Source organism: Poecilia reticulata, linkage group LG1 (assembly GCF_000633615.1).
Source record: "Poecilia reticulata strain Guanapo linkage group LG1, Guppy_female_1.0+MT, whole genome shotgun sequence".
In the NCBI taxonomy this organism is placed as follows: domain Eukaryota; kingdom Metazoa; phylum Chordata; class Actinopteri; order Cyprinodontiformes; family Poeciliidae; genus Poecilia; species Poecilia reticulata.
This window is the reverse complement of record NC_024331.1, coordinates 29,147,913-29,162,382: the sequence shown is the minus strand read 5'-3', so window position 1 is coordinate 29,162,382 and position 14,470 is coordinate 29,147,913. Positions and strand designations below refer to the sequence as shown.

Sequence of the window (14,470 nt, the reverse complement as noted above, 5' to 3'; positions counted from 1 at the left end):
ACTCTGATTGGACAGTCTAACAGTCTGCAGCTGGACAAAATGAATCAAAGATGCAGTGAGAGAATTAGTTTCTGTCATTTAATTAATCTGGATTTGACATAAAACTCTAAAGTTAATCCAGGAGCAGAGTGGGGAGATTATCAGCCTCTGTAGACTCTCAAAATGCAAATGATTGCACTTATGTTTTTTCTTTTGGACACTGTGGCTGCATTTTGGAGTAAAAATGCAGCCACAAATGCAGTCTATGGGGAAGAAGGCTTTTCTACCTTGGCTCCCGGAGTTAGCCTTGGCTGTAAGCTGCTTTCTTCTAACTGCTAAAGTCGTGGCTCCGCCTCACCCCGAAGTGATCGACTCCCTGCAGCTACGCAGTGCCTCTATTCCCCTGCTTGGATCTCCGAGTAGCTGCCTCTCAGACTGCCAGGATCTCATCGTTCTCTCAGTCTCTGATACTCTTTGTCTGTTGCTAATAAGAATGATCGATCAGCCATTGTTATCATGGAAATCCTCACTGCGCCGCGGATTCCGGCTGGGGGTTTTCCTCTTCGTCTTCCTGCTCAAAACACAGCGCCGCTGCGGCCCGCTTCGGATGTTATCAACCCATGTTCATTCTTCAGGTAATCTTTTATATACAGAACAGAAACCGCTAAGCTAAAAACTAATTAAGAAGTGAATGCTACCAGTCCAAATTTGCATTGATTTCGCGATCTCACTGCTTTTGCAGCTTCTCCGTTCGCGCCGCTACTCCTTTCCGCTTCTCTTTCACGGTTACTTGCGCAACTTTACTTTGTTTCTTAGCAACAAAGTACAGCCCATCGTTATTTATTGAATATTTTAAATTTCCAAAAACACAGGAATCTAATGTTTCCTTTCGTTTTGTACGTTTGGAAGCTCATTCCCTCTCACATAATCGGAAAAGCCAGGGAATGGGCGGCGCTTTTGACATTTCTCTGACATTCGGAAAAATATGGTTTACTAATTTTAGCACAACTCCGGTAATACTTGGCCTATTAACACAATTTTAAAACTGGTGTATAGTTAATAATGTGCACTTTAAGCTCAAGTTGAAAGTGAGACTGAGGGAGGCGGAGGGGGTGGAAAAAAAACCCTGACCTAAACAAGGTCATAAATAAAAATAAAACAAATTAGCTTTCACATTTAAACAGGGTTAAACTGTTATCCAAATTAATCCTGAGTTGTACGGGACTTGGCAGTGGATTGTTGTGGTTTCCCCCCTCCCTCCTCCTGCCGCTTCCTGGTGTGCGCACCTGGCCTAATTGTCCGTGGCGCAAGGGGAGCGCAGCCACACAACGCCGTTGTTTTGTCCCCGCTTTGCTTCATGCCTGTTCAGTTGGGTGCCATTTACCCAATTGATTTATTCTGGCCAGGGCTAAACCGTTTATGGTGAGTCCTCCTTACTATTTTTCATTGCGTTTATTTGCAGTTTGTATTTTTTTTTTCTTTTTTTGCATGTAGGTTTAATTTGTCAATTTCTTGCATAGTTTGTTTTGCTATTTAGTTGGTTCATTGCTTTGCTTGTCTTGCTTTTTGCTGTTCATTTGCTCTGCATGTTTTTCTTTGTTTGGGTTGCAGTGTTTTGTTTGTTTTCTGTATTAATTTCTTTGTTTAGTTAATAATTGGGTTTGAAAACAGAACTTGCCGCTGAATAGCTTATGTGTAATATTATGTATTCTGTGAAGTATGTAAACTATCTTTTTAATGCATATATTCTATTGTTGTGGGCCTATTTTAAACTTTTGCAGAAAATAAATCATTAATTTTTAAACATTATTATCCACCTCTTTGTTGTCCTGACCTGGCGTAGCATTTTTGTAGATATTAGAAGCTTAATAGTCCTGGGACCAAGATCCAAGTTGCCGTTTTTGGTTTTAATATTTTAAAATTTTATAGTAGACACCACTATTGCCACAGAAAGAGAAGAAAAACAAAAAAGAGGAAAGGACACATTCAGACAAAACAAAGGGAAAAATAAAGACATGAGTGAAGGCGGTGACGTCAAAGGGTCATGAAACCACGTTGCTCAGCCTCCCGACAAAGTCCGATAAAGGTGTTGTTATCGAGGAATGATGGAATGATGTCCTGAATCCCGCAGGACAGCCCAGACTTCTCGTCGAAAATTTTATCAATTGCATTGAGAGATTGGTTGACCAGATCCATAATTTGTAGATTTGGATGATGTGCAAAGAGAGGTTCCAAAAATATAGAAAAAGGACAAAAACAGAGCAAGCAGGGCAGGGAGGGAGCAGAGGAAAATGGTGTCCGCCTTCATCGCGAGCAAGAGGGGGGAAAAAAAAAGCACCATAAACACCAGAGAGTAATTATACGAGAATAAAAGTTATTTAAAACAAGTTTTTCAATTACAAAACTTTATGGCATGTTATTGAAATGTGTGACAGATCTGGGTATGTTGGGCAATTTTCTTGTTCTTTGGTGAAGATTTTGTGGGGCCCATCAATACTTCTATGGATTATTCACCCTTTAGTACTAATGGACTGTGGGCAGTTCTGTAAGACACACAGGCAGTATGGAAGATAAGAAGCAAGATGACAATAGTTAATGAAGATAACACAAACTTTGCAATATTGTAATATTTGTTAAAATACTTGCCTGTTAAAATATATTTAATCCTAGTTCTTGTGGATATTGTTCTGTATTGCTAAAAATTTTAAAATGTTATTAGGCAACCTTTTTTTTCTTTGTGGGTAATGTGTTGCACCTTTAGAAGTATTTTATTTAAATTATTGCTATTTTTAAAGTTATGAATAAAACACTCTTTTATTAATTAATTTAAATGTATTTTATTTGTCTTATTCATTTTATTGCTTGAAACATTATGTGTAGTTATTTTTGTTCATGCGTAGAAGTTTTACAGAATTAGAGCTGTGTTCTACGTGACTGTTTTTGTACCGGAAGTGGCGTCAGTTGTAACTAGAAGAAACTATGTAACGTTCTTTCATCTTTCATGCACTAATGTCCGGCTGCTACATAGAGAACAATTCCAAGAAAGATACACACAGAGTGGGGAAAATCTAGTTGCTGAAACTAAAGAAGAACTCCTATCTTTTTTATAAGTGCAACACAGTTACTGAATTAAAATACTTTAAGAAATTTCAATCACCGTTTCCTTGTTCCATTATTGATTGAAGCTAAATTTAAGTTGCTTGTTATGCGTTTTTCTGCTTCACTGTTAAACTTTTCCTTCATTGCAGTTGACCTTCTCTAGAACTGTGTGTTGATTAGAACTGTTTGTTCCGTTCACGTAGATACTTTATACAGAACGCTGCCAACATAAAAACCTAGAATTTTCACGGCAGTTACAAGAAACAAAGTAACTACATTTAGTTGACCGTTACACAATGTTCTGTATGAATCCTTATCTCTCCATGGCTGCTGCTTTATAACCACAGTTCTCAGCTGAGCACACGTACATCTTGCTTGTTTCAACTTCTTTTCAGTCTGCTTTGGAACAGGTAAGACTTTTTAATATACAAAAGAAAATACAATTAACTGGGAAAAAGAATATCTTTGCTTAGAATACACTGCAGCAGAAAAACCCAAAAAATGTAAAGAATATTCACAGACACTAATGTGGTGGAACTGTGTGGCTGTTTCTTGAAATCAAAGATCTGTGGATCTCCAAAGCTGAATTTGTTTAATTGCTGGGAATCAGAATTATGGAAACCAAAAATTTTGTAGCAACCTCATAAGGTGACATCAAAATTGTTGGGAATCAGAACTCACTTCGACGTTTGGCTTATGTAATTACTACAAATTGTAATCCACATTTTATTATTAATTAATAAAGCCAAGCTCAATTTCTAATGAAGGAATGAAGAAACTCTTCACACAAGGAATGATCACTGACATGCTTATTTCTAGTCAAGTCTGAAAATGTATTAACTAAATAGCCCAACTTTACAGCTGAATTATGTGAATAACCTTTAAGTACTGGCATGTAACCTCCTACTACTGATGAGACAAAAGGAATATATCGGAAAATGAAATGGGAATCAAATTAGATTAATGAATGAACTTAAATGGGGTTTTTTTCCACAAATATCTACTTGCTCAGCCTTTTTGTGTTATCTAGCCCTTATGTTGTCTTGTCGGTCTAAAGTGACCAACTACCATGTTTTAGTTGTAGAAAGAATACCTTAAACTAGAGGCTCCCAAAGTGTGGGTCGCGTCCCTTAGGGGGGGCGCCGTGCCATTGCAGTGGGGGCGCGGGGAGCCGTCTGGATGAAAAAAAACGAACGCTGTATGCACTGAGTTTTTACCTTAGAATGGCCAACTCTCTGTTATTCCTCTGTCAGTATGATACAGTAGGGGCTTCCACACTTACCATATCTGTGCCCTCTGTTACTTTTATCAGCAGTTAAAACTGTTTAATCCGTTGTTAACGTGTGGTAACTTGTTTTGAAAGTGTTTTGAATAAATGGGGGGGCGCAGGAGAAAAAGTTTGGGAACCACTGCCTTAAACTATCTTTTTTCAACTTGAAATTTTATGACTTCTAAATTGACCGCTTCATTAGAAAAAGTGATACTTTGTTTATGTTTATGTTTCCATGTGGTCTGTAGACCACTAGGGTACAAAGATTGTCTTATGGGTCATTTTTGACCCGAGAATTATAAAACCATTAAAACTTGAAAAAAGTAAAAGGGTCTCACAGAAACTGTCTCTAATACATACACACACCCAAAGGTCAAACACAAACTATCTAATACATACACACACACCTACACACCCACATATGCACCCATACACACATCAAATAAATTGGATTGATGTATGAATTGAACTTGTATTTGACCTGCACCTGCAGCTAACCCCTCACATTACACCAGCTCCCAAACACAACAGAAAAAAACATCAGACATAATAAAAACAAATTCACTATACAGAATATAAAGGTCTGCGACAGACTGGCGACCTGTCCAGGGTGTAACCTGCCTCTTGCCAGGAACGTTAGCTGGAGATAGGCACCAGCACCCCTCCCGACCCCACTAAGGGAAAAGGGTGTAAAGAAAATGGATGGAAGGTTTATTGCTGTGTCCACTTTAGTTTCTTTCCTGTTGCTACATTTATTTTATCGTTTATTGACCACCAGTAATCTTCACTAATCACACATATAAGACATAATTCGTGCAACTAATACAAGATTTGTCAAAAATATACAAAGTCAACAACTTGTAGCAATTTCAAAAAGTTTATTGTCATTAAAGGGAACACAATTTCTGTTTGCATATTAGCATAGTAGTTTATTGTGATTAAATGTTACACAGAATCTTGAATTTGGAGATGGATGGAAAATATAAAGGTACCCTAAATCAAAGTACCCCTAGTTGATTCCTTGCTGAAAGTGAGTAGATGTTTCACTGTCCAACAGGTCCTATATTTTACGTTCACATATATTGTCCTACATAAGATGTTGAACATCTTATATAATTTTGCAGGATGTTAAGCATAAGATTTTGAATATGTTATGTTCAGCGTCTTGAATGTTGTATGAAAGATGTATTTTCATAATTCACTTCCTAAACAATATAAAATAATGACGGTTGACAAAAAAGTTACAGATTGTTGACTTTTTATCCCTTTCAGTATAGTTAATTTAGATGTAATTACTTCACATTTATATAATTACAATAATAAACCCTTATTGTGTAAAAGAAAACTTATGGCAGTTGGTCTGTGGTAAAAAGAAAATAAAAATGTAATACTGTTGATTGTCTTTCTGTATTGTGTAACAAAAAAAATACATGATAAAAAATTAATTAAATTGAGTTAAATTGATAAATAACAGATTTCTCTATCATGCAAAAAAGATTTTGGATTGCAAATTCAAGTAAACCGTTTTATTTTGGGGATTTTGTTAGGTCGGTTCATTTTTGACCCGTAGGTCAAGGGGAGTAAAAACAATGTTTAGATCGCACAAACGTGAGAACTGTTTACAAATGTTTCACCATCAATAACTGCTGCTCCCAAGAACAAATAGGCTCTAACTCAAAAGTGTGATAGTAGCTTAGATAGCTTAGATAGTAGCTAACACATGCAAAATTAAAAAAATAACTGAGCAGACATATGTAAAAATGTACATAAAAGTTCAAATGCATATATGAAGTAAATGTGCAATTGTTTCAATAAATGTTTAAATGTATTTAATACATGGATAAGTAATATTCACAATATTTTTAAACAATATTTGACCATTAAGTCTGAATTGTATTACATTCAGATTGAAGTCCTGTGTTAGCAGCATATCCTGAATTGATTTAATCTGGCAGCCAGACCCTCTAAATTCAATGGGTAATAGTGATGAATTGTTAAAATGAATGGCGCTGTAAACAGACGTTTACCCATATATTACACTTTTTTTTAAAACAATCCCGCATTTAATTCATACCTGTATTTGAATTTTAATGTCCATTTATACATAAGTATCTCTGATCAGCTATTTTTTATTTTTTAGCATAACCCTTTAGGTAACACTTTATTTGACGGACATGACACCTTGACATTAACCAAGAATCGTTATCTGTCATAAATATGTCATAATAGTTAATTATCAATCATCTTTGTGTATTACATTACAAAATGTTGATAATTGGTTAATGTCAAGTTACCATAACAAAGACATTTTGAATAATGTCAACTTTGCATGAAAAGTGTCATTATTTACTGAATGACATTTAATGACAATTGTCATAAATATTCATGATGTTCATTAATGTTTATGGCAAAGTCATGTCAGTTTTATGCACACCCCTTCAAATAAACTGTATAACTTCAGTATATGATGTATAAACATGTCATAAAAATAAGGAAAATGCCATGCATTATGTAAAAACAGTTCATTCCTTTTCTATCTGTTTGTTTCTGACTACAGCTATGCTGCCCGATACAACTTCAGCTCTTCTTCTCCTAGGCGTCCTCCTTGTTCACTCCTCTGTTCTGTCCTGTCGGACTGGAACCCAAAAAGAGTGTGATGCTGCTCCTTTTGTACCAGGCCACAATCTGTTGGGGCAAAGTTTTGATATAACCACACTGGAGAGGAAAAGTGCTCATGTGATTGATGTGAAGAATAACTTGACCACTAGAAACATCTGTATTCTCTGCTCCAACCCTCTTCAAAACGATGCCCTCCAAAAAGTAATTTAAGAATCTTGTATTGCCTTGTTGCTGAAAATGTGCCCTATAAATGAAATTAACTTTACCTTTGAGATATATAAATGAACAGCTGCACATCTGACTTGAGAGATTAACAATAATGTGACTTTTCTTCATTTTAAGCTTCCATCTTCTGTTGTGGACTTCCATGCCATCCCTCGATGCAATCCTGAAATCCAGAGCAGTTTTCACACCTCTGCTAGGTAGAGTATTTAAACCGCATCGTGAACACTGTAAACACTGAATCACTTAATTACACTAACATGATTTTTTATTAACATTACAATTACGTGTTCCAATCAAAAGTATATGTTTATTTTACCTTTATGAGAAAGATCAACACATAAAGCATAATTCTGAAGTACAAGCAAAATATGAAAAATGTAATGTGCATTTATGCTGATACTCTGATGCTTATAAATATATTCAAGTGCAACCAGTTCACTTGAAAGGTCACCAATAGAATAATTACACACATTTTTAAAGCCTTAATTTCTGCTAATTATGATGATTTTCAATTTACAAGTAATGCAAACCTAACATTGAAAATTGGTGTGGGACCCGAGTGGTAATATTGATATAGTTAAAACAGTAGCAAATGTGAGGAGGGTTTTTAAAATGAGTCAGTTAAGATTGACAATAATTTATTACAAGATAAGTCACTAAAAAAAGTGCAGGGCAGCGTTATGCAGCAGAGTCAATAAAAAAGGTCTGGAAGGAAGTTGGAACGGAGTCTTAGCTAAGGGACGGGGGCATGGCCCTCTCGCCGGCACTCGGTCTTCTTCTCGCCACCAGCAGATGAAACTTGGCAGCAATCCAGCCACTCGATCCTTAACATCATCCAGCCCTCCGATCCTCAACAGCAATCCAGCCACTTGGTCCTCCACAGCGACCCCCAGTTCTGCCTTAAGAGAATAAAATCATTAACTTCTGGCTCGTTATATTCTCTTGTGCTCCTGGATTCAATGATTCCATGCGTGGAAACAAAAGCCACACAGAGATGACAGTCAACACATTTTCAGAGTTTATTGTAACATTTAAAAGTATAAAATCACATTGACAACACAGACACTTCAAAACACACTAAAACAGACATTAATTTACCTGAGACAAATAGAAAAGAAGAAAGAATGAAAGAAAAGCAAAGACGTCTGGAGAAATTGCAAAGAGGAAAATCTGATTTGTTACTCCTGTGTACAAACTTTTATAGTAAAGGCGTATTCTTCACTTTAATTTATTCAAATAAGGCATATCTTTGCTCATCCAACCAGCAGCTGTCTCGGACCCTCTTTAAAGTTAGAAATTTCGTGCTATTTGTTTTCAAGATCAAACACCAGTTGCAGGGGTGGATGTAGAAAAGTATTTATGGGGTGGCAAGAGGGGGGCAGCATATGCCAGTAAATATATATAAAATGTCTCATTCTGACATTTAGCTTACACAGACCTAACATTGGACTTAATTTACTTGTTGCAAATTATTGTTTTTAACTTGCATTGTTTCAAAATGAGCTTCATGTAGCACTGAGGATTAAATATAATTTCTTAACATTGTATAGTTAATTATTTTTATGTCTTTCATACTCCTGCTAATTGATATGTATTACTAGATTGGACAGCGTCTATTAGTCGCTATGTGATTCATTGAGTTATGTCCAGAAAAACATTTTATCCCAATGCAGGATGAGCAGAAATCTGTCACAAAAATATTCATAGCGCCATCATTTGTTATCAGAGGAGAAAACTGATGTTTAATAAATTGTCCGTGATACAAATCTATTAACAATTTTGTTTCTGTTAGTTCTGTCAAGATGCAAAAAGGGGCAAATTTCTCTTATATTGGTCAATCGTTTTATTTTAAATATGCTGTAGGAGCCGTAGTTTGATGATTAGTTCAGTTTTTGTCGCTTGTTTGACTTTTAGGAATTGCAGCGGCTGCAGACAGTGCGCCACAATAAAGGTACAATAAAGCTGATAAACAGGTGGAGAACCAAACACCACTTCTATTCTGCCTTTTCTTGCTCTGTGTGTCGGCTGTACCTGGACCCGTTGCCATGGCAACCGACAGACAACAGCTCAATCGAGCAGGTAAAGCAGAGATTACCAGTCAGGGGAATCAACACCAAAAAACAAACATTTCCCACACAAAAAAGTAGCAAAAACACCAAAACAGAACATTCAGTCTGTTACATTATGCTGTCAGGCTTGATGTCTATATTATTAATAAGTTTTCGCCTGAGCACAGCGGTGGTTGATTAGCTGATTTAAACAGCTGCTCTACTGATGACTTGGTGTGCGGGYTGACCTGTTTTAGTGCTAACGGAACCAAAACACACCGAACTGCGCAGCACATGTTAAGGTTATCAAAGTCAATAGAAGGCTAGCAAAAGTTAGGCTAGCATAACTGACCCACTACTCACTTGTTCAGTGTTTTCTTTAAGTTAAAACTTTTTCCTCACCTGTTAAATCTGAAGCCCTTGTTATCTAATTCATAGGGTTGAATTAACCGCGAAATATTGCATCCATTTTTCAGATACTTTTCGTGACTGTGGTATTTTCCTGACCACCTATAATGTTGACTCAATGGACAGCATGGCGCATGTGTGGCGCACGATAAGTCACGTAATGTCCAGTGCAGTCATTTATATCCATCCATATCAATGCTGCTGCCTCGCTCTCTGTCTTTCTCAAGCACTTCCCGCTACTCAGCAGTAGGTGTCAGGTTACGTTGTGTTGCATTCAATGTTGTCGGAAAAAAGATTCAAGCGCTTAATGTCCGATTTCCCATAACTATTTATTGAATTCATAGACGCCAGATGAGGTGGCAACAAGGGTGCCAAGGCTCTCATTTGGGTTGGCAACTGCCACCCCGTGCCACCCCAGTAGATCCGCCCCTGACCAGTTGTCACTTTTATCTAAACAAAGTGGAGGCAGAGCTTCTCCTCTACTGGCCTGAACTCCTGCTGTTTTATGGCTCATCACATATCAGTGTGAAAGCTGGAACTTCTTCTGATTCTTTCCCACACAGACAAAGGGCAGATCAAAAGATCTACAGGTAACATAAAGGTCAATAGGGCAAAACAAGTTATTAATCTGAAAACTATGATTATTCTATTTCAATCAAGACATGTTAACAACTAGGAGAGATTACAAATTAGATTATGTGTTTAACAGATTCTATGTTGCATTCAGTTTTACACCAGCTGTTTAAATCTTATCAAGATAGTCAAAAGGTTAAACTCACACTAACAGCCACGACCCCCCTATGAATGCCTGCTCAGTCCACAGAGAGGTTAAGAACTGTTTTAAATTATAGAAAACTAAAACTAAACTATTTTAATTCAACGTATTGTGTTATATTTAATATAAACACCTACAAATGAGATGCCCACTGGACCATGGAGGCAATTTAGAACCGAATTTTCTTATTTTAAAACGCTGTTAATTTCATTGTACATGTGGTTAAGTTTTAAAACTAACATATTTAAAATTTATTTTCTTAACACCTGCCAACCTAATAGCTCCTGCTCGTTCTAGCTGCTTCCCTTGCACTCTTAGTCTTTCTGGCCCCTCTCTCCTTCAACTGAATAGCAACCATTTTTATTCCTGATTTCCTGGTTTGTACGCTGCATCTGTGCTGCCGAAGTGGGCGTCTTCAGCTGTGGGTGGTAACGCTACCTTAAAAGTAAAACACACACAAAAAAAGATATGTGACCTCACTGGAATAACACAGCTGTGCTAGCAGTAATTCTTCCCAGCCAGCAGGTGGTGGTGTTTTCATGTCAAGTTTGTTATTGAACAGTAGAATGAGTTCAGGAACACATGTGTAATGGCTGACACAGGCAGTTCATCAGTCCTCAGTTAATCATTCTTCATCCTGTTTTGTTGTTTACAGAAAACACTGCTTGTTATATTTCGTGTTATTTTATTATATTTGAGACAATATTGGGCATCTCTGTGGGCCTTTATGTTGAAAAAGACTGATGTTTGTAAGGCTGATTGTGATATTTATACAGCATTAAGTATTTATGCCCTTCGTATTTGCATGATTTCACTACGCTTGTATTCTAAATCATGTTTTTCATCTTTATTTGTAATTTCACTCTTTTGACATTGAAAGCAACGTCAATTAGAGGAACATACGCTTGTCCACCATTTAACAGTTTATATATCTGCACTACTGTTACATGGAAACAGTGAGGGCAGAAGAAACAGCAAAGAAATACAAAATTTTTCTAATACAGAAACGCAGGTTTAATGAAAAGTGTGTTTAATATCTGTTTAGATGTTATTTTCAAAGTACTTTTAATCTAAAAACCGAGCCACATCTGGAAGGATTTTCTAATTTATTGAATAAAACTGTAATTTTTGAATACCTGTCTAATAATTCCTAGGTGTTAAATAACAATTGTTAAATCAACAATTTCACTAAGCTAGAAAACATAACTACCTTATTAAAAATGAACTGTATAGATGTTTAATAATAATTACATCCTTTAAAATGTCCCAACAGCTCTCTGGTTCAGGCTTACACATCCCAAGATGCCAATGATTGGGCGGTAAGAAACATCTCAAAGCTGAACATTTCAGAATATTTTCAATGCAGCCCTGAGTTTTGATAACAACCCTGATAAAAAAAACCTTGCTGTTTGATTTTCTTTCTTTCACCATGTCATTTCAGTTAATATGTGCTCTTCCAAGAATTTTATTAGCTTTTAAGTTTGCATTCAGTTAGAACTGAAGTAAGTGATTAGAATAGTGATAGAAAAATATGGCTTCTTGTTAAACACCTTATAAACTACATGTGTTGTCTGAATTTCATCAGGCTGGCTTGGAAATTGAAAAGTTTTTGTTTGACAACTTTGATGTGGGAGGAACCGGCTCCAATATCTACAAGTTCCTTTCAAAAAAGATCAAAGAGGATCGCTACACTTTCAGCATACACAGTGTCACCTGCAACCATTATGGGTAGGATGGAAATTTCATGTTTTTCATTGTGTTCTGACAGGTCATGGTTTTTGAAATAATTGTCTCATTTTGTCTTGGTGTCTAGTTTTATATTATCAACCACACCTCCCTTAAGCTTAGAGTTCAAACAGCAGTTAGACCTCCTGCCAAGTCACTACAACTACTCCACTAAGAATGAGTATAGAAAGTTCATACAGACCTATGGCACACACTACTTCAGAATGGTGAGAACTTTCACACACTTACACATTGTGAATTAGTTACAGACATTTTTCTGCAGGGAAGCATTTTAAAGAACTTTAAACCTGTTTTAGGTTAATCTTGGAGGTCGACTGAGACGAGTGACATCTTCACGAAGCTGTTTGTCCTCCATGAATGGGTTAACCTCAACTCAGGTAACAAAATGCACAAAACAGATTTTTACACAACCATATGTGATACTTCCATGATTAAAATTTATCTTTACCAAATACATGAAGCAGCACAAATATGAAGTTCATCACTTTCAACAACTACTTTAAGAATTTTTAAGTTTTTAAGTGCAATTTTGTTTTGACCATTTTAATTTCCAGAGGATTTCTACATGAACATATTCTACTGTGCTTGTACCTGGCTGTTTATGCAAATGTCTGCTGTAAAGTAGCTTTTTTGAAAAATCTCTGTGCTGTTCTTTCACCCAGATCCACTCCTGTTTATCTATGGGTGTTGCTGTTGGCTTGGGGAAGGAGCAACTCTCTAGTGTCCAGAAGTCTTGCATTCGTGTCCTAAAAAACCAGGATTCTGCCACTGGCTACAGATCTGGTCTCCACCAACACTTCACAGAAGTGTCAGGAGGAAATGATTGGTTGGGGGAGTTTTCAATTTTCCAAAATGATTCCATGGGCTACATGAACTGGCTAAAGAGCCTGAAAGAACATCCAGATGTTGTTTCATACTCCCTTCAACCTCTCTATAAGCTCATTCCAAGCAAGCAACAGGAAGAGATGAAAGCTGCTATTGAACATTATTTGGAGGACAATGCTTTGTGGAACTTACCCAAAGAGCCACATTGTGACATGACTCCTAATGTGGCTTCTAACTGCTGCCCTCAGCACGCCTCAAGGGGAACTCTATCAGTGACCATTGTTCGAGGCTGGGATCTATTCGGAGATGACATTGGACCAGGTGAAAGGTGGGTTGATACAAAGGTAAAAAACAAATTTCTTATGTAACCTGATGAGCACACATTTTAAATGGCTCCTCTTTTCTTCACAGCTATGCCAAGATGTACTATGGTTCATTTCAAGGCAGGACCAAAMTATTGGATCACAGTAATCCGAGGTGGAACACTGAGTTTAAATTGGGCATGGTCAGTAAACGTTATCATCACAAATTAGCTGAAAAGGCTCAACAACAGACAAACTAATCTATTCACGCTGCTGATGCAGAAGAATTTAGAGAGTTAATACCAGCACCTATTTTTGCAAAAAATAAACATTAAATTATTGGCAGTGAGGAGAATTGGGTTTTTATGGTCTACAACAGAGGTCTCATTCTTGCGACCCGCAGGACAATGTCTTGTGGCCCCCACCGTGGTATGAAAGTATAATATTAGTGCGGCCCTCAGGCTGAGCCGACCTCTGAAGGAATTCCCGCTTGCCGTTCCTCGTTAAGCCTGACATTCGGTACTAGGCTACACTGACTTCATGCACACTACGCTTGTAACAATAGTGTGACGGATGATGGAACAGTCCGGTACCAGTTGCCCTTCCCTGCAGTTGCCATTCCGGTACTTTCTACAATTAACAAATGCCACGATCAGACGCAAAGAAAGGCAACTGCTACCGGGCTGCTAGTCATCCGCCGCGCTGTTGTGACAAGTAGAAGCGGTAATGACGTCACGCGTCGTGATGCTCTCCATACTTTGTTAGCTGGCTAAAGACTAATGTGAAACGTAGAACAAGAGCGACGCCATGTGGAATAAACCTAGGGTGCGTTCACACTTACGTAATGCGACCTGTATCAGATATTTTCATGACAGTCTGAAAAGTACAGGTTGGATTGTTTTCGAATGCGACCCATATCCGATGCGTATCCAATTCAAACGTCCAGACCACATTCATCCGAACTGAACGTCTCTGATACTCAACAAATCCTGAGTCCTGATGCACGCAAGTGGGAAGAAAAACAACTAAGACGGACTATAATGCTGACTATATGCTGCTCCGGTTAGACAACAACTTCAAATATGTAAGCTAAGCTCCACCGTTAGCCTCCATGTTTACTTCTGCAAACACTGAGCACTTCTTTTTATGGCAGTTGGCAGAACACTGAGAACGC

The 14,470-nt window shown here is 37.4% G+C and overlaps 2 protein-coding genes and 1 long non-coding RNA gene across 4 annotated transcripts in view; 2 read left to right on the top strand and 1 right to left on the bottom strand.

The window, feature by feature from the left end:
• The window catches only part of LOC103470916 (perforin-1-like), a 192,613-nt gene that overhangs the window by 71,212 nt on the left and 106,931 nt on the right, over positions 1-14,470 (top strand). The window lies entirely within an intron of this gene.
• LOC103471441 (perforin-1-like) overlaps positions 3,392-14,470 on the top strand; it is a 13,086-nt gene continuing 2,007 nt past the window's right edge. The window contains exons 1-9 of the mRNA XM_008420451.2: positions 3,392-3,488; positions 6,906-7,168; positions 7,310-7,389; positions 11,697-11,742; positions 12,009-12,151; positions 12,237-12,375; positions 12,466-12,546; positions 12,832-13,322; positions 13,406-13,499. Of these exons, the coding sequence (XP_008418673.1) occupies positions 6,908-7,168; positions 7,310-7,389; positions 11,697-11,742; positions 12,009-12,151; positions 12,237-12,375; positions 12,466-12,546; positions 12,832-13,322; positions 13,406-13,499 (1,335 nt within the window). The 5' untranslated portion in view covers positions 3,392-3,488; positions 6,906-6,907. The remainder of the gene's footprint in view (positions 3,489-6,905; positions 7,169-7,309; positions 7,390-11,696; positions 11,743-12,008; positions 12,152-12,236; positions 12,376-12,465; positions 12,547-12,831; positions 13,323-13,405; positions 13,500-14,470) is intronic.
• Positions 7,814-14,437, bottom strand: LOC103471436 (uncharacterized). 2 transcript variants are annotated; one of them, XR_534638.2, is made up of 4 exons: positions 14,138-14,437; positions 13,187-13,290; positions 10,899-11,060; positions 10,698-10,861 (listed from the first exon to the last, which is right to left on the bottom strand). It is a non-coding gene; the product is annotated as an uncharacterized LOC103471436 (long non-coding RNA). The 2 variants fall into 2 exon arrangements; XR_001776651.1 differs by lacking the exons at positions 10,698-10,861; positions 10,899-11,060 and adding an exon at positions 7,814-8,091.